This window comes from Euprymna scolopes, chromosome 21 (genome assembly GCF_053919585.1).
Source record: "Euprymna scolopes isolate OS-2025 chromosome 21, ASM5391958v1, whole genome shotgun sequence".
Lineage (NCBI taxonomy): Eukaryota > Metazoa > Mollusca > Cephalopoda > Sepiida > Sepiolidae > Euprymna > Euprymna scolopes.
Window position 1 is genome coordinate 44,875,518 of NC_136502.1, and position 26,465 is coordinate 44,901,982.

The 26,465-nt window shown below is 30.3% G+C and overlaps 2 protein-coding genes across 3 annotated transcripts in view; one reads left to right on the forward strand and one right to left on the reverse strand.

Annotated features, from left to right (window-relative positions):
• LOC145242773 (uncharacterized) overlaps positions 1-26,465 on the reverse strand; it is a 74,611-nt gene that overhangs the window by 40,483 nt on the left and 7,663 nt on the right. The gene's annotated exons all lie outside the window — the stretch shown is intronic.
• On the forward strand, positions 1,688-19,730 carry LOC145242183 (uncharacterized). Of its 2 annotated transcripts, none has more exons than XM_080105177.1 (2): positions 1,688-1,898; positions 16,337-19,730. In XM_080105177.1, the coding sequence occupies exon 2, from the start codon at positions 17,463-17,465 to the stop codon at positions 18,489-18,491; it is 1,029 nt and encodes a 342-aa protein (XP_079961303.1). In that variant the 5' UTR covers positions 1,688-1,898; positions 16,337-17,462; the 3' UTR covers positions 18,492-19,730. The 2 variants fall into 2 exon arrangements, with proteins under 2 accessions (XP_079961303.1, XP_079961304.1); XM_080105178.1 differs by having other exon boundaries at positions 17,458-19,730.

Here is a 26,465-nt window from a genome sequence, read left to right on the forward strand (position 1 = left end):
TTCAAAAATTAAAAAAAAAAAAGAAGAGTATTTGGGTGTCTTCAGCTAGAATCGAAACCAAAACTATAACATTTGTTGAAAGTCTGACAAATCTCATCTTATGATTATCTCCCTTTGATTGTACCTATTTACTATGCCTCCTCACGGGACAGAGTTAGACACCAGGGTCGTTTTTTAACGTGAAGAAAAGGTACAAAAATAAAAATTGTCTCAGTCGTGAAGGATTTCTCCTCCACCGACAGAGAACAAGAAATGGAAGTGCAGCATCTGAAGAACAGATACTACACTTTGATCTTGACCAAAAGTCCAATATGCAGATCTCCCTTTTATTGTAACAATCCCACAATTCCTTCTTCTTTGTTCAATAGTTTTCTTCCCTCGACTCTCCACACGTGCCATTTTTTTTTTTTATCAGAATTTCTGCTCGGTTTTAACCCCTTCCACTCAAGATGCAATTGTCAACAGCATTCAAAGCTTGTAATGTTACCACTGTACCAACGTGACATGCATATGAACTGATTAAAAATTAAAAATAAACTAAGATGAATGTACAAAATGTATATACCATTTTTTTTTCAGTTTTTACCCCTTAAAAACAATTTTAACCGGTTAAAGACCCATAAAAGAATGGCACATAAAAAAATCCAATCATTTGAAGTCCCTAGCGCCACTCTACCATTTTTAGTTTCGGAAGAGAAAGAGTTTGAAAATATGAAGACAGACAGACAAAGAAGCGGACAGACATATAGCCTTTTATATATTAGATTTTAAATAAATCGTTTCCCAATAAAAGTACTGAAGAACAATAAAAATGAAGGAACTGAATTGCCTTATCGGGTTTGTATTACTGTACTACTACACACATATTCGAAAAAGTTGTCAAAAAACAAATATATAACAAATAAATGTTATCAAAGGCAAGATAAGTTACTTTTCTACCTAACTGGATATATTTTCCGTGTTTTTATTCAATGTAACATGTTTAAGCTCGAAAAGCATACAGTATTTACCGATGTATTGGAAAATTCAAGATGGCGCCCGACTCTCTCTTTAACACGGTAAGTTCAGGAAAAGATGTTATAAATAATAAACTAGACAAAGTAAAGTACTGTTAGAAATTCGCTCAATATATGTTATCGTGACATAAGTTGACATATATTCGGTGTTTTTTTTAATAGTATTTTGTCAAGTTTATAATTTATAACACCTTTTCTCAAACTTACCATGTTAAAGAGAGTGTCGGGCGCCATTTTGAATTTTCCAATATATCGGTAAACACTGCATGTTTTTCGAGGTGAATAAACATGTTACATTGAATAAAAACACAAAAAATGTATCCTGTTTGGTAGAAAAATAACTTATCTTGCCTTTGATAATATTTATTATATTATACTTTTTGCGAATCTATGTGTACAGATATACAAACCCGCCTTATCACATCATCCGGTAGTTCTTCACAGAAAATAGGAAGTACGTTAGCCGACTATAATAAAAAAACAACAGCAAAAAATGAAATTGTGTTTTTCTTTTAATAAAACAACCTTCTGCGTGTGCTAAATATTTATTCGTAAATTTTTATACAAAATAAACAAGTGTTTAAAAACAGATACGTAATATGGGTAATCCATTCAAATTTTAAACACGTGATATATAACGTAACGGTGTAATTTCAAAAGTTGTCCCTTTTAGTCATGCAAGAACTGTTAGAGACTGTCTCAAACAGGCACGTCTGTCGATTTATTTCCCTTGATTTTGATTCTGTCAAACAAAAAACTCTCTCCATCTTCAAAGAAACCGCCATCTTCTTCGACATTTTCATCCGTTTGAACGAGTTAAAGCTTAAATGTCTTTTAGATCGAGCCATTTTTCAAGTATAGAATATTAAGTACCAAACAAATGTAAGTATTGTTACAGTACACTGTCTTAATTTGAAAATAACAAACAGCAAAAAAAAAAAAAAAAAAAAAAAAAAAAGTGCATGGAATTAATTATTCTAAAAAGATGTGTTAAAATGTGATTGACATTAGTTATATTGAAGCGGTTAGCTCCTAAATAACTGCTAAAATGTACTGATTTATCCTCTGATTTTTCAAAACCATGAAAGGGCAAATTATTTACTGTTACTTGTCTGGGTTTTTTTTCTAGCAAACACTAAATTGTTTCTGATTTTTTTTTTCTGATTTCTTTTTTTTTTTCTTTTCATTCTAATCGTGAAAATATTAAATAATAAAACCGAACAATGTTTATTAAAAATTATGACATTCTGACTTAGGATTAATGGTACGGTAGGCACCTCCAAAAGTCACCACAGAATTACCCCCCCCCGTATATGTAAAACGATGTAACATTATTATAAATCAATATTATCAATATAACTTTTGTACCATTTAAAAGAAGGGCAGAATAAACTAGTAATAATTAAAAAAAATTTTTTTTCATCAAACGAAAATAATGAAATTGCGAGACGAAAATCGTGTTTACATAATTGGCGCTTTAAAATAACGTTCCCATGTAGTAAGCATTTCGAACGTGAAAACATACCCGTTTTTAATTAATCTAGCAAAACTCAACTAATCATCAGATTTTCGTGAAATCTTCGATACTTAGCTATTTTAGAATGAAATTAAATATAAAATGCAGTTTCCGTAAAATATACGAGGGGGAAATATTATATAGTGCGTGCCCTCCCCCCATATATATTTTTTTTTTTCGAAATTTGAACAAAATATATTTAAATCTATCGACATTTCTATTTATTATGAAACATAAGAGTTCAAATAAGTAAAATATATTTATTTTTTAAAAATTTAAATACACATATTGAATAAAAAATTACCTTGAAGTTACAATTAAAAAAATTATATAAGCTTAATATTATTGTTTTTTTTTTAAAATAGCGTTTTTTCGAATTAATATATACTATAATCAGTTGAACTGCCAAGAAAAAGAAACTTCCTAAAAATTAATTAATTTTTAAAAGATTAAAACGAATAAATTCCATTATTTCAAAATGTTCCGTTACAACATAGATTTTTAATTAATTGTGTTTAATTTTTTTTTTTAGATATTAAGTTTTTAATATAAACATGACTCTTGTCAGCTATTTTATCGCCAGATTAAAACCAATTTGAAAATATTATTGCACAAATATTAAGCATTTTGTAGGCCTTCCCTCATATTTTGTATGTCTCTTTTTACCAAACAAAATATGGAACCCCGTAGGTAACCAAATGAACATTCAGTAAAACCGTATTTCGTATTTAATATACAAATGTTTATAATATTATTAATCGTTAAACTGTGCAAATCTTAAAACCTAACAAAATTATAACAAAGATTAATTATTAATTGCAGTTTGAAGAAGATAAACAAAGGTCTTAAAAAAAATCATTAAGTCGTATCTGCTTTTCCATAGTTCATATAGTTAACACAAATCTGACGTCACGGGAACATGCGGTTCATTTTTCACAATCGTTTGGCAGATCATATGGTACGGTTAAAGGGGGATGTGTTTTGTTTTGTAAGAAATAATTAAATTAAACCATGTTTATTAAAAAGGATGCGTGTGTGCATGTGTGTCAGTTTAAATTTAAAACAATAACAAACAAAAAATCTTGTGTCCGCTTCCTGTTTAACGAAAGCCATGTTGTGTATGCCAAGGAAGAGTACTTTTTAGGTAATTCCGATTCAATTTTAAAAGTTTAGATGCAAAAATAAAGAAAAAAGAAAATAATAACAAAAAATAAACAAATAAACTACTTTGAAAATATTATTTTGGAACATGATTTTATTTTTAATAGCATATGTTATTTTCTCTCTCTGCCTCTCTCTCTCTCTGCCTTTCTCTCTCTGCCTCTCTCTCTCTGCATCTCCCTAAAGAAATATAATATACACATTCTACTCTTCAGTTATGAAGAATGCGGTGACTGAACCATTATCGTCTCCGTTTGTAACAGTTCCAACTTTTTTCTCAGTATATTGACTTTAAGTATAATATGTTTATTTACTTATATAAGGAAAATAATAGAGTAGATAATTTTATTGTTTTTATTATTGCTTTATTTATTTTATGTTTTTAATATTGCAAATATTTAAAGGACACTAACTCATTTTCCTTTTGTCTTCAAAGCAACCACCGTTTTCAACATTTTCATCCATTTAAACGAGTTAAAACATTACTTTCTTTTAACTCAAACTTTTTTGGCCTCCCACAAAAAGTATAAAATATTGAGTATTAAGCAACTATAAGCATTTTTACACTCCCCTAATTTGAAAATAACAAAGTGCAAAAAAGGAAAGACCAAAATGTGCATGGAATTAATTATTCTAAAAAGTAAAACTTTCTACTTGGCAGTTTAAATTTTTTCTAAATTCTATTAAATTATTTTCTCAACTTCAATTTCCGATGACCTAAATAGATTACGCAGGTTTTCACAATCATTATTTTTGAAAATAAATAAATATGAATAAATAACTAATTTTTTAGATATAATATATTTTTAAAATTGTGCAAAAAAAAACATTTATTAGCAAAAAAAACAAACAATAACATAATAATCAAACAATAATATTTATTTGCAATATTGCAAAACAACAAAAATAAAAACAATGAAATTATCTATTATATATATATTGTAAAGAAAATTCACATCGGAGATAGGCCCTAAAAGGCACAAAATTCAGAACACAAAGGCACTCAATTCTGTAGGTGTTTGCATAAGCAATGTGCCTTTGCATGCCGATTGGGCTGATAGAGATTACTTTAAGTAATCCATTCTCTTTAACCAAGACAAGTCAAGAATTTGGAATAGTGATTTCGACTTTGTCGTAAAGCAGAAAGTTCAATATAGTTCATGTCGGAAATTATGCCGAATCAATAATTTCTTATACAAGTTCCTCACTAAAAATTAATTGAAGCTCCCTATAACAGAGATTCAGTTACAGAAAGCATGAATTCCCAATAATGCTCTCTGCTGGATAAAGTAGGAAAGTTCTCTTGATAGAGACAAATCTTTCACATCGACCTCAAAACTGGAAACTTGGGAATTAATCCAAATTCCTCAGAATAGGAAAGCATGAGTCTCTCTGGAATGCTTTCTGCTGGAATAAAGTGGGAAGAGATGCCTTGAAATGGAGATGATTTATTTACGTCCATTCGGTTCAACAGCAAAATGGAAACTAATTTTTTGCACCTTTAAATTTGGTGCAACCCATGATAATCACATGTGAAGTAAAAGGGAAAAAAGAAAACGTTCAATACAGCATCCAAAATGCTATAGCAGGAGTGTGCTAGGCATTTACAAATTTCAACATTACTTGTAATATATAAATTAATAAACGTAAATATTATATTTAAAGTCAATACTGAAAAGAAACAAGTTGTAACTGTTAGGAACAGGGACAATAATCATTCAGTCACCGTGTTATTCGACTTCTTGGTCTTCATAAATGAAGAGTACATTGAGTTATATTTCAATATCATATATATATATATATATATATATATATATATGTGTCCTCATTTTTCAGAATGGGTTTATGCATACCCTACTATACATACGGCCCCGTTTCTAAGAGGCCATTGTTTTTATTGTGAAAAACTGTGTAAGCTCGAGCCGCATACAATGTTGAAAATTTCAAAGGGAAGTAATTCAAAAGTAGTTAATATTAACTCTTGAAATAATGAATAATAAACTTTTATTTAAATATTTTTATATTATTTCATTCTTAAAATACATGTTTTTATCCATATAAAATGTTTTTCACCGCTTTTATTCATGTTAATTTACAGAAAAAAAGTACAATAGAGTAACCTCCCTTGACTTTTTTTTCAAAGACGTAAGCGATCTTTATGCTTACAACCATTTTTGCGATCGCTACTTGTTGAATTTTTTCTACCCGTTTGTAAAAAATATATATTATCTTTTTTAAAATATTGTTTAAGTTTTGTTATGATTTGCTTAACAAAATGGTGAACAAATGCATTGCATTTGGCTGCAAAACTGGTTATAAAAACCACGAAAATCTATCAACTTTTCATTTTCCACATCACAAACCCGACCTGTTTGAAAAATGGACAAAATTTGTAAATTGTGCTGATGTGATTGCAACAAAAAATTCAGTTTTATGTATAAAACATTTTGAGGAAAAATTCATTTTAAAAGGGAAAAGAAATAAGTTAAATTGGTTCCTACATCCAATACCAACAATTCATTCACCGTTAGTGAATATTAAGCCATCTCTTCTACTTACATCAAACACGATGAGAAAAGCCCCAAAGGATCGAAATTACCAAGATGATGAACTACCAAATTTTCTTTCAACAGATATTATTATGAGTTTTGAAGATTTGGAAGAAACAAAATGTTGCCCCGCTGGTTTCAGTTTTAAAAAAAATGAAAAATATGCATGGATTTTCTGGATACATTTTGAGACAAATTTTCCATCATAGAAAGAGTGCATTCAGATTGACAACAATTTACACGTTCAACTTCAGTATTATGGAAATCCAATATTGGTTTGTGAAGGGTCACAATGCAAAACTTACAAGGTATAACATGTTAGAAAATTTCCCCTCTTATATTCAAAACATTGTAGCAGAACCTCTAAATTCCATTCTAAAAGAACTATACAAATTTCAACATTTTAAACCTAAGGGTCGCCCTTCATTTTCTGTTGAACTAATCAGATTCTCTTTATTATTGCGCTATACTTCTCCTCAAACATATAAACTACTGGTTGAGCAATTACCATTTCCTTCATTTTCTTCATTAGAAAAAATACAAAAAGGTGATGTAGAATCTATAACTGCTGCAAAATCTCTTTGGGAAAAGGTGAATTTTCTCAGGATTGTATCTTGATGTTGGATGAAATGTACCTTCAAAAGGGAACTCAGTTTCATGGTGGGAAGTATGTTGGTGGTGATGAAACTGGCAACTTATATAAAGGTATCATGATATTTATGATTTCAGGGTTGAAAGAGACAGTGCCAAGTGTAGTTAAAGTCTGTCCTGAAGTGACTGTTACTGGTGACTGGCTCTCTCAGGGGATAATTGCATGCATTGTACAGCTTTTAAATGCAGGATTTAATATAAGGGCTGTAGTTGCAGACAACCATTTTGTAAATGTAAATGCCTTTAAAATTTTATTAAACAAATTTGAAGGAGATAAAAAACATTTTATTACTTATGCAGATTCTCCAAACAAATTTTTTTTCTTTTTTGACACTGTTCATTTGTTGAAGAATATTCGAAACACTTTACTAAACAAAAGCAAGTTTGTGATTCCTTCTTTCGATTTCAATATTTTGGACCTTCATTTGTGTTCCCAGTCAGGAGTTTTATCTTGGTCTGATATACATAAAATATATGACAAGGACAGGGTTTTGGATGCTACATTACAAAAAGCACCAAAACTAACTTTTAAGGCATTACATCCCAGTGACAATAAGCAAAGTGTCAATTTGGCTATTGCTGTATTCCACAAGACAACAATTGCTGCTTGTAAAAGCTACTTTCCAGAACGGACTGACATTGCCAATTTTCTTAAATTGATATGGTGCTGGTGGACTATAGCCAATTCTAATCAAAGATTTGCCCCTAATTTTTTTGAATAATGCTGTTACTGCAAGTGATGATAAAATCAACTTTTACTAAACATTTTCTAACTGGGCCGAGTCTTGATCAAAAACTTCTGACTTTTGCCTCACTGCACAGACTAGCAAAGCACTTGTCACAACTTTGAGAGCACAAGCAATGCTTATGAAAGAACTGCTGAATAATGGGTATGAATATATTCTCACTCGTAGATTTCAAAGTGATCCCCTTGAAAAGCGATTTTCACAGTATCGTCAAATGAACAGAGGGAGATTTTTAGTGGGTCTTCATGAGATTTATAGCAGTGAAAAGATTTTAATCTGTAGATCCCTTTTAAAAGAAAATATTAACATTTGGCAGGAAAACCTCAATCCATTGTCAAAGAATGAAAATTATAATAATCTTCTGGATATTTTGTCCAAACATGAGTCAGAAATAAATGAACTATGTTTATCACCTGACAGCAAAAGAAGTAGCATATTCAATTGCTGGTTATGTTGCAAAAAAAACCTTTGAAGCGCTTTAACTGTGATATTTGTTCTACTTTTATGGTTGGCAATAATACGGAGATCACTGAGAATCATTATCTTAATTTATTATCTCGAGGAGGTTTGACGATTTCATCCACTCAGATTGCTGAATTTATTTATTCTTGCTTTGCAATTTTGGATTTTTCTTCTCAATTCATTGAAAAACATGGTCAGTCTACAACTAGGAAGTCTGCAGAAATAATTTTTAAAACTTATTCGCCAAAGCGTGTATTTATATGTGAGAAACACATTGAAAAAGTACATACATTTGCAACAAAAATTGTTATAAATATATTCTATAACAACAAACAAAAACTTTCTTCAGATGAAATTAAAAAAGATTCATTAAAATTTTTAAAAAGTGGCAACGATCAAAATAAAAGTGAAATTTACTGTTGAACATTTACCTTTACAATTTTTATTGAATTTCTTGTGCTTTGTAAAGATACTTTAAAATTCCTCTTATAAGAAAGATGGCAGTTAATGATTTGGTAATTTTGTAACAGAGTGAAAAACAATTTAGTTTCCAATCTTTATATTCATGTGTTTTGTAAATATTCTGATATTCTTAAAAAAAAGATATTCTAATAAAATCTTTAAAAAACAAATAACCTGTTGTAGTCAAAGCAAAATTATTTTTTCATATTTATAAACAGCAAAATTATTGGAAAGGTCAGGGGAGACAACTCAAAATTAATTTGTTTTTGTTTTGTCCTGTATTATAAATAAATAAAAGGGAAAAATACATATAATTAATGGAAACATCTTACTTTGGACAGGATAACAGTAAAATATGTAAGTAGAATTCATTTAAGCATTATTTCAAATATTAAAGCCTGAAATAATTATTTAATTATCAAAGCATTAACATCTGAAATAATGTTCGATAGAAAACAATTTCTGGGTTACCTCCCTTTTTCTTAGTTTTAATGTTTTCTGGTACTAAGGTTTTTTATACTAAGGTTTTCTTGTACTAATATTTTTTATACTAATGTTTTCTTGTACTAATGGTTTCTTGTACTAATGTTTTCTTGTATTAATGTTTTCTTGTACTAATGTTTTCTTGTACTAATGTTTTCTTGTACTAATGTTTTCTTGTATTAATGTTTTCTTGTACTAATATTTTTTATACTAATGTTTTCTTGTACTAATGTTTTCTTGTACTAATGTTTTCTTGTACTAATGTTTTCTTGCACTAATGTTTTCTTGTACTAATGTTTCTTGTACTAATGTTTCTTGTACTAATGTTTCTTGTACTAATGTTTTCTTGTACTAATGTTTTCTTGTACTAAGGTTTTTTATACTAAGGTTTTCTTGTACTAATATTTTTTATACTAATGTTTTCTTGTACTAATGTTTTCTTGTACTAATGTTTTCTTGTACTAATGTTTCTTGTACTAATGTTTTACTTGTACTAAGGTTTTTTATACTAATGTTTTCTTGTACTAATATTTTTTATACTAATGGTTTCTTGTACTAATGGTTTCTTGTACTAATGGTTTCTTGTACTAATGTTTTCTTGTACTAATGTTTTCTTGTACTAATATTTTTTATACTAATGTTTTCTTGTACTAATGGTTTCTTGTACTAATGGTTTCTTGTACTAATGTTTCTTGTACTAATGTTTTCTTGTACTAATATTTTTTATACTAATGTTTTCTTGTACTAATATTTTTTATACTAATGTTTTCTTGTACTAATGTTTTCTTGTACTAATATTTTTTATACTAATGTTTTCTTGTACTAATGTTTTCTTGTACTAATGTTTCTTGTACTAATGTTTTCTTGTACTAATGTTTTCTTGTACTAATATTTTTTATACTAATGTTTTCTTGTACTAATGTTTTCTTGTACTAATGTTTTCTTGTACTAATGTTTTCTTGTACTAATGTTTTCTTGTACTAATATTTTTTATACTAATGTTTTCTTGTACTAATGTTTTCTTGTACTAATATTTTTTATACTAATGTTTTCTTGTACTAATGGTTTCTTGTACTAATGTTTCTTGTACTAATGTTTCTTGTACTAATGTTTTCTTGTACTAATGTTTTTTATACTAATGTTTTCTTGTACTAATATTTTTTATACTAATGTTTTCTTGTACTAATGTTTTCTTGTACTAATGTTTTCTTGTACTAATATTTTTTATACTAATGTTTTCTTGTACTAATGTTTTCTTGTACTAATGTTTTCTTGTACTAATGTTTCTTGTACTAATGTTTTCTTGTACTAATATTTTTTATACTAATGTTTTCTTGTACTAATGTTTTCTTGTACTAATGTTTTCTTGTACTAATATTTTTTATACTAATGTTTTCTTGTACTAATGGTTTCTTGTACTAATATTTTTTATACTAATGTTTTCTTGTACTAATGGTTTCTTGTACTAATGTTTCTTGTACTAATGTTTTCTTGTACTAATATTTTTTATACTAATGTTTTCTTGTACTAATATTTTTTATACTAATGTTTTCTTGTACTAATGTTTTCTTGTACTAATGTTTCTTGTACTAATGTTTTCTTGTACTAATATTTTTTATACTAATGTTTTCTTGTACTAATGTTTTCTTGTACTAATGTTTTCTTGTACTAATGTTTCTTGTACTAATGTTTTCTTGTACTAATATTTTTATACTAATGTTTTCTTGTACTAATGGTTTCTTGTACTAATGTTTTCTTGTACTAATGTTTTTTATACTAATGTTTTCTTGTACTAATGGTTTCTTGTACTAATGTTTTCTTGTACTAATGGTTTCTTGTACTAATGGTTTCTTGTACTAATGTTTTCTTGTACTAATATTTTTTATACTAATGGTTTCTTGTACTAATGTTTTCTTGTACTAATGGTTTCTTGTACTAATGTTTTCTTGTACTAATGGTTTCTTGTACTAATGTTTTCTTGTACTAATGGTTTCTTGTACTAATGGTTTCTTGTACTAATGGTTTCTTGTACTAATGTTTCTTGTACTAATGTTTCTTGTACTAATGTTTTTGTACTAATGTTTTCTTGTGCTAATGTTTTCTTGTACTAATGTTTTCTGTCGCTAATGTGACATATTCGGCCGTATTATTATAGTAGGCCATGGTTTATATCATGCAAAAATTATATTTTAAAAGTTTACATAAAAATAGTACTTACTTTAAAATGTTTTGTCTTTGTTTTTTTTTTTTTGTTTTTTTTTTTTGGTTTTACAGCATAATAACAAAAACGTTTTCAATAAAAAATATTCCCTCAAAAAAGTTTATCATCGATGCTCGCCAAACAAAAAATAAAAAGAATTGTGAATCATAATTCAATAGAGTATTTGTAATGTGAAATAAACATCTAAAATATTTTATTTTAGTAAAAAAATTCTGAAGGAAAAGACCAATCAACATTGTTAAAGGAAAAGACCAATCAACATTGTTAAAGGAAAAGACCAATCAACATTGTTAAAGGAAAAGACCAATCAACATTGTTAAAGGAAAAGACCAATCAACATTGTTAAAGGAAAAGACCAATCAACATTGTTAAAGGAAAAGACCAATCAACATTGTTAAAGGAAAAGACCAATCAACATTGTTAAACTTTCAATTATAAGAAAACTGGAAACATTAATCAAAGTGTACTTTATGTTTATATAAATCGGCATGTCTTCCGCTAAGCAAAAAGTAGATGTCAAAATGAAAGAAGTTTATTGAATTTGTAATCAAGGAAATTAAAATATATTACAAACTAAACATCGTAATAATATATCGAGGAGAGAATATTACTGAAGAAATTTTCTTTAAAAATTTAATCAGCAAAAATCAGAAGAAAAATAGATTTGCAAAATAATCGGCAAAAATCAGAAAATAAATTAAAACAGTGAATTAATTTGTTCTGTCACCATTTTGAAAATAAGAAAGAACTAGTCTTTAATTGTAAGCCGTGTTTAGTTTCAGAACAGTTTCCGATGGTTAGTTGTTCTATACAAGCCCTGGAGGTGACTGGTTCTCAGTAGACAGTTAATGAGTTGGAAGCCACAGAGCAAAAGATTCTTCCCGCGTTGACACAACGAAAACATATGCAAGGTGGCTAAAGAAAACGGTTTAATTTTTATGGAGCAATTCTGGTTTCTGATTGGTTGGTAGCAGAATGTGAATTAATTTGATTTGTCAGTTCCTAGCAGTATTGTTTATAGAATCTTTCAACTGTGAGGGACTATACCCCCATTATAATTAAAAAATATTGCAACAGCTAGTCACTAAAATTTGGGAGCAAAACGATTCAATATGACTGATATTTATTTTTCAGCTTCAAATAAATTAAAATTAAATTGTTCTTTTTTATTATTATAGTTAAACATCCTCAGTTGAATCCCACCTAATAAAATGACATATTTTTTATACAATTATATATGAACACAATGAAAACGCTTAGTAGAAAATTAAAAATAAATAAATAAATTTAGAGCAGGGAGATTGTTTCATAGATAAATTTAATGTAAAATGATTCCTTATTTATATTATTTTTCTTTCACACCCACCGTTTTTTTGGTAAAAAAATGAGATTCTATATTTTTAAGGCGACTACATATAAACAATCTGAAAAAAAATCTGCCAAAAAGGAATAATAATGAAAAAAATATTGTAGACTTTAGAATGAGGAATAATTTTTCTATATACAGTTAATGAAAAAAAAAAACAATTAGCAGTAGAAAGATTAGGCAACTAATTTTATATTTTAGTGGGGAATGTAGATTTTGTGTGAGCTAGGAAAAGGTGTTTGATAACTAGGGCTATGACAACAGCACATTCTTTTCATTGTTTTGACTCTCGAGTATATATCCGACACAGTTAATCAACCGAGAACCACATCACTCTATATAAAAGCATATAAGATATCAACAGATACACACTCGAAAGTCAAAACGATGAAAAGAATATGCTGTTGTCCTAGCCCTAGTGATAACTAAGCTTATTTTTTTCTGGCAAAAAAAAAAAATGGAAGTAATGTAATTTAAAGAAGGGGTATTTTTTTCTACAGTAATATAAAGTGTGGACACAATATTTAATGTTGATGCTAATCCCCGTCTGGCATCAATTAAAATGAATGGCTCTTGTCTTGGGGAAGCCTCAAGTTTTGACAGGCTTTTGGGCTTGACCTTTACTCCTGATCTTAAATGGAATACGTACATGAAATCTGTTGCCAAGGCCGCTGGAAAAATGGTGGGATCCTTCTATCGATCCAGTAGATATCTAACTGCTGATGCAATTCTCTATCTATATAAGAGCCGGATACGTCCAAGGATGGAATACTGTTGCCACATATGGGCAGGAGCTGCTAGAAAGGACTTGTCCTGCCTTGATAGGGTTCAAAATAGACTTCGTGGCCTGGTGGGAGATGTCCTTTTCTCTTCGCTGCAACCTCTATCTCACAGAAGAGATGTTGCGAGTTTGTCTCTGCTTTATCGTTATTTTCATGGAAAGTGTTCGACTGAGCTTCAATCTATGGTCCCCCCTCGCCAAACTTTCACAAGAAACACTAGACTAGCTGAAAACATTATCAATAATTTTCCCCACTTTATCTGTCCCTAAACCTAAACATAGATTCCATGATCAAAGCTTCTTTCTTAGAACTGCACGCCTGTGGAATTTTCTTCTGTTTTCCTGTCTATAATATGGTTGTCTTCAAGTCCAATGTGAACAAGTTTCTGATGAGCCGTTCCACTTAAGTTAACAAATTTACCGAACTTCCATTACTATCGATTACTATATTGTCCTTTTGACTTCTGTATACTCTTTAACCCTTATCCTTGAGTGGCCTATCGGCCTTGATAAGTGGTGACGCCTATGTAAAAAAAAAAAAAAAAAAAATTTCGAACAGGCATCCACAGATTAGCAATCATACTGTAAAAAGTTTCCAGTCTTACAAAGTCTGAAGACAACCAATACAAATAAAGGCATGGTTACATTTTGGCAGGCAACACTTTTATTTTTTTTTTATTATTTAAAAATAAAACTTGCGTTTTTGCATACAACTATTTTGCCTTCTGTAGAAAGTAGCATAAGTTTTTGCAAGAATAAAGGCTTTCTATGAAAGGATCTAATTTTCTTCAAAACAGTAACAAAAAAGGAGGCAACCTTTTCTTCTTTTTGGTTTGGTGTGGCAACGTCTTTGTCCATTGTCTGACCATAAAATGATGCCTAAATGAACACAGAGTGCACTTGTTTGCCCATGAAACAGAAACTGGTGTACATGTGAAGCACATTAACACTCGCACCTTAATTGTATAGCCTTTATGGATGTCTTGCGTCCCTTCCCAATTATTTTCATTAACCTAAAAAGAAAAGGAAAATAACCATCTTCTGTGCAAAGAAAAAAGTAACATACTTTACATTCTATAACTTGAATAAAAAGGAAAAATAATCTTTATCTCCAAATAACCACGAACCAACTAAAATAGAAACGAAATTAGACAATACACTTAGTACAAGAAAAAAAAATCAACACTTTTTCGTTAAATAAATTCTTGCCTTCCTCTCCACAAAAACAAAAAAAATATCCACTCATCCTCACCACCACAAAAAAAAAGAACCCAAATACATGTTTTGGTTAGTGACGCACATACCAAAAATGATATAAGCTTAGTTAATCCACATCTTCCTGCATCTCACAAAATATGCTTTTCCTTAAAAAAATTGAATCCAAATTAGTTACATGTCCCTTTTTGCTAACAACTGATTTGAAAGTGGGTGATGATTTTTTATGATAAATTTATATAGTAAAATGATCCCCCACTTAAGAGTCTAAAATACCTATATATTTTTAAAATGATATTTTTGCATACAGTAATAAGCAATCTCCTAAAAGTGTAGCATCTCATTTTTATTTTTGCTAATATACCATGAGTGTGATAGTAAAAGAGTTACTATTGATAACCCCATTTTCAGACAATTCTAGCGTTTTAGGGCAGTTAACCAATATCTTTTTTATTTGCTATGAGAGATTAAATTGAACAATATTTTCGTGGGACGGAGGTTCTAAATTTTTAGGCAATTAGCTGTGGTTTTACGACCTTACAAGTCAGACTTCTCCATTATAATTAGTTAGCTTTCATGGAACGCACATCTGACTCCATATCTAAATAAAGAAGAAAATAGGCAACACTAAAGATGTATAGAAATAGTTTTCATTTTGGGTTGTACTGAAAATAAATTTAAATTAAGTAAATCCTTGTATGCAATAAAATAAATATGAGGTACAAAAAAAAATATCCCCACCATCTGGCTGTGATTAATCTAGCTCTAAGTATTTTCCTTACATTACATATCTTTAATATAAATTTATTGTAATTTTAAAAACTAAGTTTTCATTTGAATTGTCTCCCTTGAAAAATTATACATAATATCTAAGAATTCATCCTTTTTAAAAATTGAGTTACTTTAATTACTGTTAATATCAACGAAACTATTATATATATATAGATTGATATATGACAGAAATGCCTCCTATTTTTATTCTACTTAATGTATCAGAAAATTACAAATTGCACTATTATAATGACTGAACTGATGCATTTTTGACCTAAAAGTGTCATATCTGTTGCAGATATTTATGCTGTAAGTCTCTAAGAAAATGACCCCTGTTATGAACATGTGTCAGAAGCAAGGATGACCCATTGAATTGTTTCATACAGAAAAAAATGAAGTGGTTAATATTCACCGGCGCCAGTGAATTTTGATGGCTTCAATTTGTATTTTTTTTTTTGAACGTTTATAAAGCCAATGCAGTTGATGTCAGCACAATTAGGAGATGAGTTTGTCGATTTCAGAGTGGCAACAGAGATGTGACCCACAAAGTGCATTCTCTGCTTTTACAACCGAGGCATCATTCATTTCTGGCAAAAGTTCATTGAGAATGATGATGACTATGTAGAAAAATAAATTCCAGTGCACAAAAGGTCACTCGGCTTAATGGCACTACACCTGTCTTCTTTTCTTGTAGTGTTCTTTTGATATTATGGGCAAGGAAATTTTTTACTTTTTTTCCAGAAATAATTCTTTGCTATTTTCAGTTCAATCCATGTGAAGGCAAATCAAATTTAAAACCTACATCATGTCTTATAATGTTGGATAAGCTTTTTTTATTTATTTATTTGTTTTGAAAATAAATCTATTGTTTGACTATAAAAGCTAAAATGTAATAATTTTCTATTCTGTTTAATATAATTACTTTTTTATTTACAGATATGCATTCTTGTGGTAAAGATGGATTTTAAAATTTAATAAACAAATGAAGTGTAACATTGTACAACTGTTTACACATGGGACCCACACATTGTAGTAGCCTACATCACAAAGGAGACCAAAGCAAAGAATAACTCGACTTTTTTTTTTGTAACAACATGTATTTCCTCATTCTTCCAGCACATGTTAGAGCCATCACATCACCTACCTCTTTGATGTGATCGTCCTCTCTAACATGCTCTCTCTCCCTTTTGTAGCCTTTTTCTTTGCACTGACATCATTTTGCATGCATTTTCATATATGCGCTCACACTCTGTTACATAGAGAAATCTTTAACTTGTTTTCATTCTTTAGCAAATTTGTAAATATATGAAAATAATAAGCGAACAGATACAGTTTTTAAATAAGATGTTGACAGAACATTAAGAATGTTTAAGCTCGAAAACCGTTCCATCAATGCACACATTAAAAATAAAGCTTTAGATAGTGAAACAAACAAATCATATAAAATTAGGCCTTTATTCAATCTTGATAGACAGTGGATGCTTGTGTAAGAAGTGCCTGTGCATGGAATCTATTGTGAAGCAAAGATTGAGCAATCTCTAATACACCCTTTCTGAAACTGCTTTGCTTGAGTATAGTGGCAAGGAAACGTCCAGGACAACTGGAAATATCAGGATAAGCCTCTTCCACATGCAAGTGGTCACCTACTGATCAGACTTAATACCACATAACTTTAATGATGTTATGAGAACCAACCTGATGTTGTATTATAGATAGAAATATACAGTTTTATACTAGGTTTTATGAAGTTTGTGAATGTAGATTCTAAAAAGATCATATATGTATAGAGCTTTAATAATAATAAAAACTATCATAAATGTGTGAAAACTATTTTCTAAGCTTCTCTTTACCATTTATAGAAATGCATAATAGAGGAATATGTGAACATATACTAAATAGAAATTGAAAATATTAAGATATTTTAAAAAGATAAGTCAAAACTTGTTGCATTTTAAATGTTTGGCTGAACACTTTTACCAATTTCAGTAAAAAAAATGCTAAGCTGCATTTTTAGGATATTCTAAATAAAAAATTTTTTTGTAAAAATTTTTTTCTAGAAAACATGCAAGTCGACATCCAAGAAAAAAAATATTCCTGTGAATTATGCACGTCTGTATTTTTCCACAAATCCTCCTTGACGAACCACAAGAAGCAAATACACGCGGAAGAGAAACGGATTCCGTGCGAAGTGTGCGGTGCAACTTTTTCAAAGGAATACAGCTTAAAAAGACATGCATTGATCCACAGAGGTGAGAAGCCATTCCGCTGCGAAATTTGCGCATTGACGTTTTCACAGGAATACAATTTGAAACGACATGTGCGATTGCATACTGGCGAGAAGGCATTCACCTGTGATGTGTGCGGTCGTTCATTTTTTGAAAAAACCCAGTTGACTGTACACATGCGGACACATACTGGGGACAAACCTTTTACATGCAAAGTTTGCAGCTCCGTGTTTTCCGACAAACCCAGTTACAACAAACACACGCGGGTGCATGCAGAAGAGAAATTGTTTCACTGCGAAGTTTGCAGGTCTTCATTCCCGCGAAATTCGAAACTAAAAGTCCACATGCGCATACACACAGGTGAAAAGCCTTTTCGTTGCGAATTTTGCACTGACGCATTTTCGCAAGAAGCACATTTAAAGCGACACACGCGTATACACACCGGGGAGAAACCATTTTCCTGTGAAACATGTGGAAGTTCGTTCTCAGAGAAATCCATCCTGAGAATTCATATCCGTACTCACACACAGGAGAAGCCGTTTTCGTGTCAAGTGTGTGGGTCAGCGTTTTCGGATAACTCTAACCTGAAGAAACATGCACGGACACACGCAGTAGAGAAATCATTCGAATGTCAGGTTTGTCAATCTGCATTTGCAAGCAATTCAGATTTGAAAGTGCACATGTTAATACACACTGGAGACAAACTGTTTTATTGCGAGGTGTGTGCCTATCCATTTTCTACAGAGTCACAGCTGGAACAACATATACGAACACACACAGGAGAGAAACCATTTCAGTGTGAGATTTGTGGATCGGCATTTTCACGAAATTCTCAATTAAAAAGACATTTTAATAGACATAAGTGATACTCTGCAAACCAATCGCATGAGACGCAAACAATTGCATTTAAAAAGATGGTTTCGATTATAAAAAAAGATGTCTAATTTTTAATGTATAAGATGGAGAGTTAATTTTTAGCATCCAGTAGGGTGTCCCAGTTTCAGTTAGAACAAAATTATAAGAAAGTTGAAAAAAAATCAATGTATTACATGAAGTAATAGACGGTTTCGGAATATTTGTGTTTCAAGATATGTGGAATCTGAAAAAGATGTCTATATTACAATGTATGAGAGAGTGAATCTCTGGCACCCAGTACGATGTCTCAACTTATAAGAAAGTTGAAAAGAACTTAATGTATCGTATAAAATATCTAGATATTTTCACAATATTTCTGTTTCAAATAAAGAAGATAAAATAGGTCTGTAAAAAAATCGACATATTATATGATTTTCAGAATTAAATTTTTTTTTTTACCTCCAAACAAGACATTGCAACTTGGACGTGAGTGAGTGACTATTTTTCATCATGACTAATATACATAGGTGATCAACATATGATGTGACGTACATAGATTGGCCTTTTAAAAAAGACATGTTAATACACATACATGATCAACATTTCTACACCAAGAAAAACGCTGGCTTAAGAACATTAGCTTAGAAAGTAAACCAAGAAAGATATGCATACAACAGCAGGATGGGGTTGATATTTAAACAAGTAGATAGAAAGAATGTAATGAAAAATATATGGATACAAAGAAGTAGTCTAACCTTTATGTAACATCATTATGTTCAAAGAGTGTCGTTACATATTAACACTTGGACTCACAAATTGTATTTGAGATAGTCTTGCAAAAAACCAGCAGAAAGGAAATGCATTTATTCATTCCTTCTCACAATAACACATCGCCTCTAGTTTTGAAAGTTTATGTCGTCTGCCATGAAGTTAAGTCTCTTACTACCACAAGCAAAACGTTCATCTTACCTGCACACAATTTATTTCAGTCCTCGCCACATAATGCATTTTTTTCTTTTTCTTTCTCTTCCTCTGCTGTGATGTCACATTGTGCACTAACTCGGTCATTTGCATATGTGTTACACATCTGCTGCTGCCAGTGCTAGCTGTTATGTTACATACTTTTATGTGCCAAAAACAATTATTTATAAGAATTTTATTAAAACCTGTGCTGAGGTAATAAACCTGTGCTGAGGTAATAAAAGCTAACCCAAAAGTTCGCACAAAAACATGAATAAAATGTTTCAGTATATAGTTTGTTCTATCTTTTTAATTTTGCCTTTTTGTTTTTTTATTCCTGTTAGAAATGTCTGCCTTTCTTTGTTTTCATTTATAAAAAAGAAAGAATTCCAACGCATTTTTCTAAATATTTAAAGACAATGTTTTAATATGTTAAAAATGGAAAAATCTCAGTTAACTGTTTCAATACCAAGAATATATATTTTGTTTTGCATTTTTAGAAATTTCACCTAATCAGTGCAAAAATTTTGCAGCTTTGTTTACAAGATTAAAGTTTTGAATGTTAACATGTTACAAAGCCAGTAAAGTTTAGGCAAGATCAAACCGAGCTCTGTTGAACAGTCTCTTGCAGGCCCTGTGTCTTTAAATGGGATATTTTTGGTCTACTGACTTAGGCGGATTTGAACCTTAGAATTCACTCTCGTCTGTTCGTCATTCCCAAAATTCTCAATAATTACTTGCTTGCATATATATATATATATATCATCCTTTTTGTGGCAATTTTATAAGTTCCAAATCTCAGCAACTACTGATCAAAATTTAACAAATGAAGGCTCGTTGGAAAGCTAATTACCTGACTTGTGTACTGGGTTATGTTATATTTGCCTTTAAGGTCGCTCATTAAGGGGACCATTTATCAGCAAGAGCTAACTTTTGAAATTTTTTTACAGCCACAAAATGTTGCAATCATAGTCATTTGTTTTCCTAGTTTTGCATATAAATTACAAAATATCTTATATTTCTCCAAAACCTCTGGCCTTGATGGAGGAGAGACTAAAACATGCTGCTATTGTTTAAATGATCTGAAATAACAGCGAGAAGAGACTCGATTCCAAATACTTCTCATGTTATATCTCCCCTCTTTGGTTTTCATACATAAAATAAATTTCACAGTGTATAAGGCTTATTTGATACTGTAAATATTCATAATCGTACCCTATTTACAAAAGTGCTGAGATATGAGAAATACTTTGAAGCAAGTCTCCCCTTGCTTTTATTTCATATCATTTGAAACCATAGCAGCAAGTTTCAGTCTCTTCTCCACCAAGGCCAGAAGTTTTGGGGAAATATATATTTGGTTGGTTTCCTGTTTGAAAGCGTTGATAAATAAGAAAATCAAATAAAACACATATTAATATATAAAATACATTTTGAAGCCAACCAACGCCCCCCCCAAAAAAAACAACTTAAATATAATGTTTATCGATATAGTTTGGCGAAGAAATTCAAGATTCTTTTTTTTCTACTTATGCCTTGTGATAGGACACGTTGTTTAGTTGTTGTTCAATGTTTTTTTTTTTCATATAGTCCAGGAACGCACATGGCATGTACTAAAGGAATAATTGGTTTCCTGTTTAAAAGCATTAGTAAATAGGAAATCTAATTGAACACATATATAAAATATGTTTGGAAGTCATCTAATGCAAAAAAAAAAAAAATAATAATAATGAACAATTAAAAAATGTATGTGTTTTATACACGTTTTCTATTTGATTTCCTATTTACCAATGCTTTCAAACAAGAAACCAACCAATAATTTTTAGCACGCCATGTGCATTCCTAGACTATATATATATATATATATTTATAAAAAAACAAATCGTTGAACAACTAAATGAATGTGTTCCACCTAAAAGTATCATCATGAGGTGTAAGAAAATCTTGATAAGGGTGAGTTTCTTCACCGAAATATATCGATAAATATTATTTTAAAATTGTTTATTTTTTGTTAGATGACTTTAAAACGCATTTTATATGTGTTCTATTTGATATATACGTTAAGAAGGCAGTGAAAATAACAACTCAAAACAACTTGGATGATATGTAGTAAAAACACATTAAAAAAATAATTTGAAAAACGTTTATTTTGTTTAAATATAAATATTTGTCGATACAAAAAACAGGTAAAATTATAAATAATAATAAAGTTAATTCAGTTAACAGGTCCATTTTTTTTTCAGATAATTTTTTGGTTTGTGAGAGCATTCCACTTTTATTAACAACTTCAATCAGTTTGCACTAAGAAAGTCAAAATCAAATGAAAGACACTAAATATGCATGAGGAGAAACAGGAAGTCATTCTTGATTAAACAAAAGTTTTATAACTTCTCTAATCCTGTCACAAATTTTTACGTGATGACTTGCCTCCATGACAAAATTAACATTTTCATTTTTTTTTTTTTACAAGGTGGTCACCACTTATCAAGGCCCGGAAGCCACTCTGGGATAAGGGTTATTGCATGTACAGTACATTAGTATTGGAGATTTGATAAAGTGTCTTACTTAAGGAGGCGGTTCATCAGGAACTTGTTTATGTTGGACTTGAAGACATCCAAGTTGTAGTCAGGTGGGAAACAGGCAAATGGAACAGTGTTCCACAGGCGGACACTTCTAAGAAAGAAGCTTTGTTCATGGAATCTACGTTTTGGTTTTGGTACAGATAAAGAGTGGGGAAAATTTTTGACAGTGGTTTCAGATAGACGGGTGTTTTTCATGAAAGATTGGCGAGGAGGGAACCAGAGATTGAAGTTCAGACGAGCACTTGCCATGGAAGTTTTCAGTGAGAACTGTTATAAGAGGCAACCTACTATCTTGGTTATTATTTTAATATATATATATTTTAACCAATTTAGTCCATGGAAGGCAATACAAGATCAGACAGAAAGAAAAAGAAAGCAAAAACAGAAGCGAAAGAAAAACAAAAAAAGAAAAAATAAATCTCATCAAATAACGATAAAATATAAGGAGGTAAGGTTATTTCAATTTGACAGAAATCAGTTTTTTTATATTGGAAAAGCAAGTTTTTAACAAAAAAATGCAAATAATTCATGGCAGACTTTAGTGTTTCAAGTGGAATGCCGCTTTTCCTGAATTTAAAAAAGGCACAAATCTTCTAACAAATCGAGAACGTCCATCCCAGACAATGGCAATTCTTACTATTTATAAGAAAATGGCTTCTACCATGTGTTCGAACGTATTTTTCCATTACACCAATATTTTTACAGTAAAATTGTTTCTTTGAAATACATACTTACATGAAATTCAAATGATAAGACAGAAATTAAATGCAATATTTTTCTGTTAAAATTTTAAATTCAGGCGTCACACATCTCTCATCTTAGTCTCATGTGTATTTCAAAGGAAATAATCTTTTTTACATTCTAGACAAATGCTATTTGGAGTATTCTATAAATAGCATTCTCCTGAGACTTTAAACTAAATATTTCCTTGTGCAGAGTTTGAGATTTTGAAATCAACAGCACATTTTGATAGTTATAAATAACCCAAATAAGCTACAATTATTCTATAGTCCACCGAATACTTGTTTGGTTTGGTCATTTCATTCTACATATAAAACTTTTTCGGGTTATTTAATGACGAATCAAGTACTTTTCGAAAAAGTTTTTATGCTTCAAGTTCGTAGCATCTTCAAATATTTATTTATGGTATTTAGTTAGATTGCTTTGTATAGGAATTTTTTTTTAATTTTGCAGAACATGATTGAATTTTGTAAAAGGAAAGGAAAATACAATAATATGAATGTTTGATGCACTTTAGGTTAGAAATCCAGTATCTTCAGATAAGCCTGCAAACCAAATTGAATTATGCTAAAATTTAGATTGCTTTGTATAGGAAAATTTTGTTTTTGTTTTGAATATTGAAGAACATGATTGAATTTTGGAAAAGGAAAGGAAAAACAATAATATGAATGTTTGCATTTTAGGTCAAAAGGCCAGTATCTTCAGACAGCCTGATTTGGTAACACCAGCAAACTTAATTGAATAATGATAAACCAGTAGTGAAATTGTAGATATAAGCGTAAAATATAAAATATAAATTTAAATAACCGATGCTATAATCATCGTTAAATTAATCAGAAAGCGGGAGAAAAAACAGTAAATCTTGAGGAAAAGCCTGCAGAAGAAGGAAAGAAATGGAATAAGTACAAAAAACTACTTAGTATTATGGTGATTATTCGAACTAATATTATTTTGTTGACTTAACAATTTTTGAAAACTTATGTTTGTTTGCTTAACAATATCTACAAGGTTGAATGATAAAATTGTCACCATAGAAAAGACACGATTCCATTTTCGTTTGATGAAAACCGGTTTTCTTTTTTTTTGTTGCACACCATCTACTAGTTGGCCAGTTGTGTACAAATCCCAAGAGCGATTCATTAATTATCATGTCTGAAAGTGACACAATGTTCAACGAGCGAGATCGGAGATGCGCCGCTGTACAACTCATGCTCTCTACCGATCCAAGTTATGACAACAGAACCATTGTTGGCATGCTCAAAATGCAAACCCGGACTGTTCAACACTTGAATGTACAGCTCAATGAAGTTTCTGACAATGGTTATGGTCTTTGGTGTGGTTTCAAGTTGGGGTCACATCATGCCGCCTCACATCTTCAAAGTCAGCTTGAAAGTCAACACCAAAGTATACCCGGGTATGCTGAAAAGTGTGGTGATCCCCTGGTACAATCAAATGGCTGCTGGTACATTCTGGGTGTGGCAACAGTACTCAGCACTGGCCTACAAGTCCAAAGAGACCCAGCCTTGGCTTCAGGAGTGCTACAACTGTGTATCTTTTTTTCACCCCCCCCACCCCGCTTCTTCCTCGACCTAACTCTGCTGAACTATTTCTTTTGGTTATACGTGAAGAACATCACCAATATGACCTTCCACACCACCAAAACCAACCTCATTGCGGCCATCCACCTAGCTTCCACCAGTACTTGTGGAAAAGGCATGCTCCCAGTTCTGAACCCATATTGAGGTGGTGCTTGAGGCAGTTACATTGAATAGATGTCAGTATTATATAATGAAGTTACTGAATTTATTTTTTTTAATAAAAGTTTTAAAATAAAGCTGTTGTTTTCTTTAGGGCAACACATTTATCCTTCCACTCTGTACAAAGCTAATTTTCTTTATATATGCAAGATTTTCTGAAGCCAGAGTTTTTAGTGACTTACTTTAAAGTGTTTTGTCTTGTCTTTAATGCCGATTTCAACAGGTGGCATAATTTAAACTGAACATTCATAAATATAGGTCTTATTACTATTGAAGCATAAGGGACCAGATTTATAGGGGCACTTTTATTATCTTGGTTAATATTTTCATGACACTTTGACCAATGTAGTCTTCAACCTTTTGATGCACCTTTTTGAATTGAGAATTATTGAGCTCAGGAACATATTTCAAAACAAACATGACTATGATAAAACATTGATAGTATAGATATATTATCTTGATTTATTATTAGATTTTGCTAGTGTTTAGGAGGTCAGATGAAATAATGTCAAATTTTAGGTTATTATAGCTTTCCATAACTAAGAAAAGTTTACCATTGACAAATGCTCAGTGTGATAAAATGTGAACCAATGCTTGCTGAAAAAATATGCCTTTTAATGGTGCATATTTTTCGAATAATTTAGATTAAATTATGCATTTGACAGATGACTTTTATAAGAAAAAAACTCTGAAAAAGTTGACATGTGTATTAAAAATAGGTTTCATTTTGTTTCAAAAGCTTGCAATTCAGAATTGTTGGAATAGAAATTTTGTTCGTGCATATATTTGTTACATAGAATGGACCACAAATTTACATGGAGAGAATGAATGATATGCAGCAATAGATGGCTGACTTCAGTGTATGGGAATTTAGAAAAAGAGATTCTTCCTTTTTCGAAGTCACACATCAAACAGAGCAGACTAAAAAAAATGCTGCTCCCCATTAAGGTTAGAGATGGTCGTACACTGTAACTTAATTAGTGCATTACCTAACCGTGTGTATATCATCTCTCAACTGACACAATAACTCACCAATGAAAATAGATTTTTTTCTCTTTTGGTTTCTTGTGACTGTCCATTTTGTCTAACAAATATTCCATAAAAATGATTTATTGTTTTCGTGTGAGATATTTGAGATGTGAGGAAAAGCTTTGATGTTACAATGAAAGGACATTGTAACATCAAAAGTGACTTACGTTAAAGAATATTAAGTTAAAGAATATCACGTTAAAGAATATCACGTTAAAGAATATCACATTAAAGATTATTAAGTTAAAGATTATTAAGTTAAAGAATATTAAGTTTAAGAATATTAAGTTTAAGAATATTACGTTAAAGAATATTACGTTAAAGAATATTAAGTTAAAGAATATTAAGTTAAAGAAACTTACATTAAAGAATATTAAGTTAAAGAATATTAAGTTAAAGAATATTAAGTTAAAGAATATTACGTTAAAGAATATAGATCTACATACTTTAAATCATGCAAATCAACAAACTTCAAAATACATTTTAATAATTGAGAATTCTTAAAAAATCTACAACATAACACTTTACAGGAAAATAGATTTTATGGTTAAATTAATCAAAGATAGTAGTCAAATGTTATCGTTTGTCTCTTTTTTCTCATTATACTTTAATTAGTAGTCTATTTTTCCAATAATATCTTTTCATTTTTTAGGGAAATGTCAAATATTCACCCGTTATTTGAGAGGATGCGATTTTTCCTGTATGGTTTTAGATTGTTTATTGAAATAATACCTACACATATTTTAAGACTCTAGAATTAATTAAAGATAGCAGTCACATAAACATTATGGTTTGTCTTTATTTTACTTCAGTTACTTCTCACAGATCAATGATACATCTTTGGATTAAATACTTGCTTTTGTTATGAATAATACATTTGAGTGTTCATCAAAAACTGATAGTGTACTGAGATGATTGT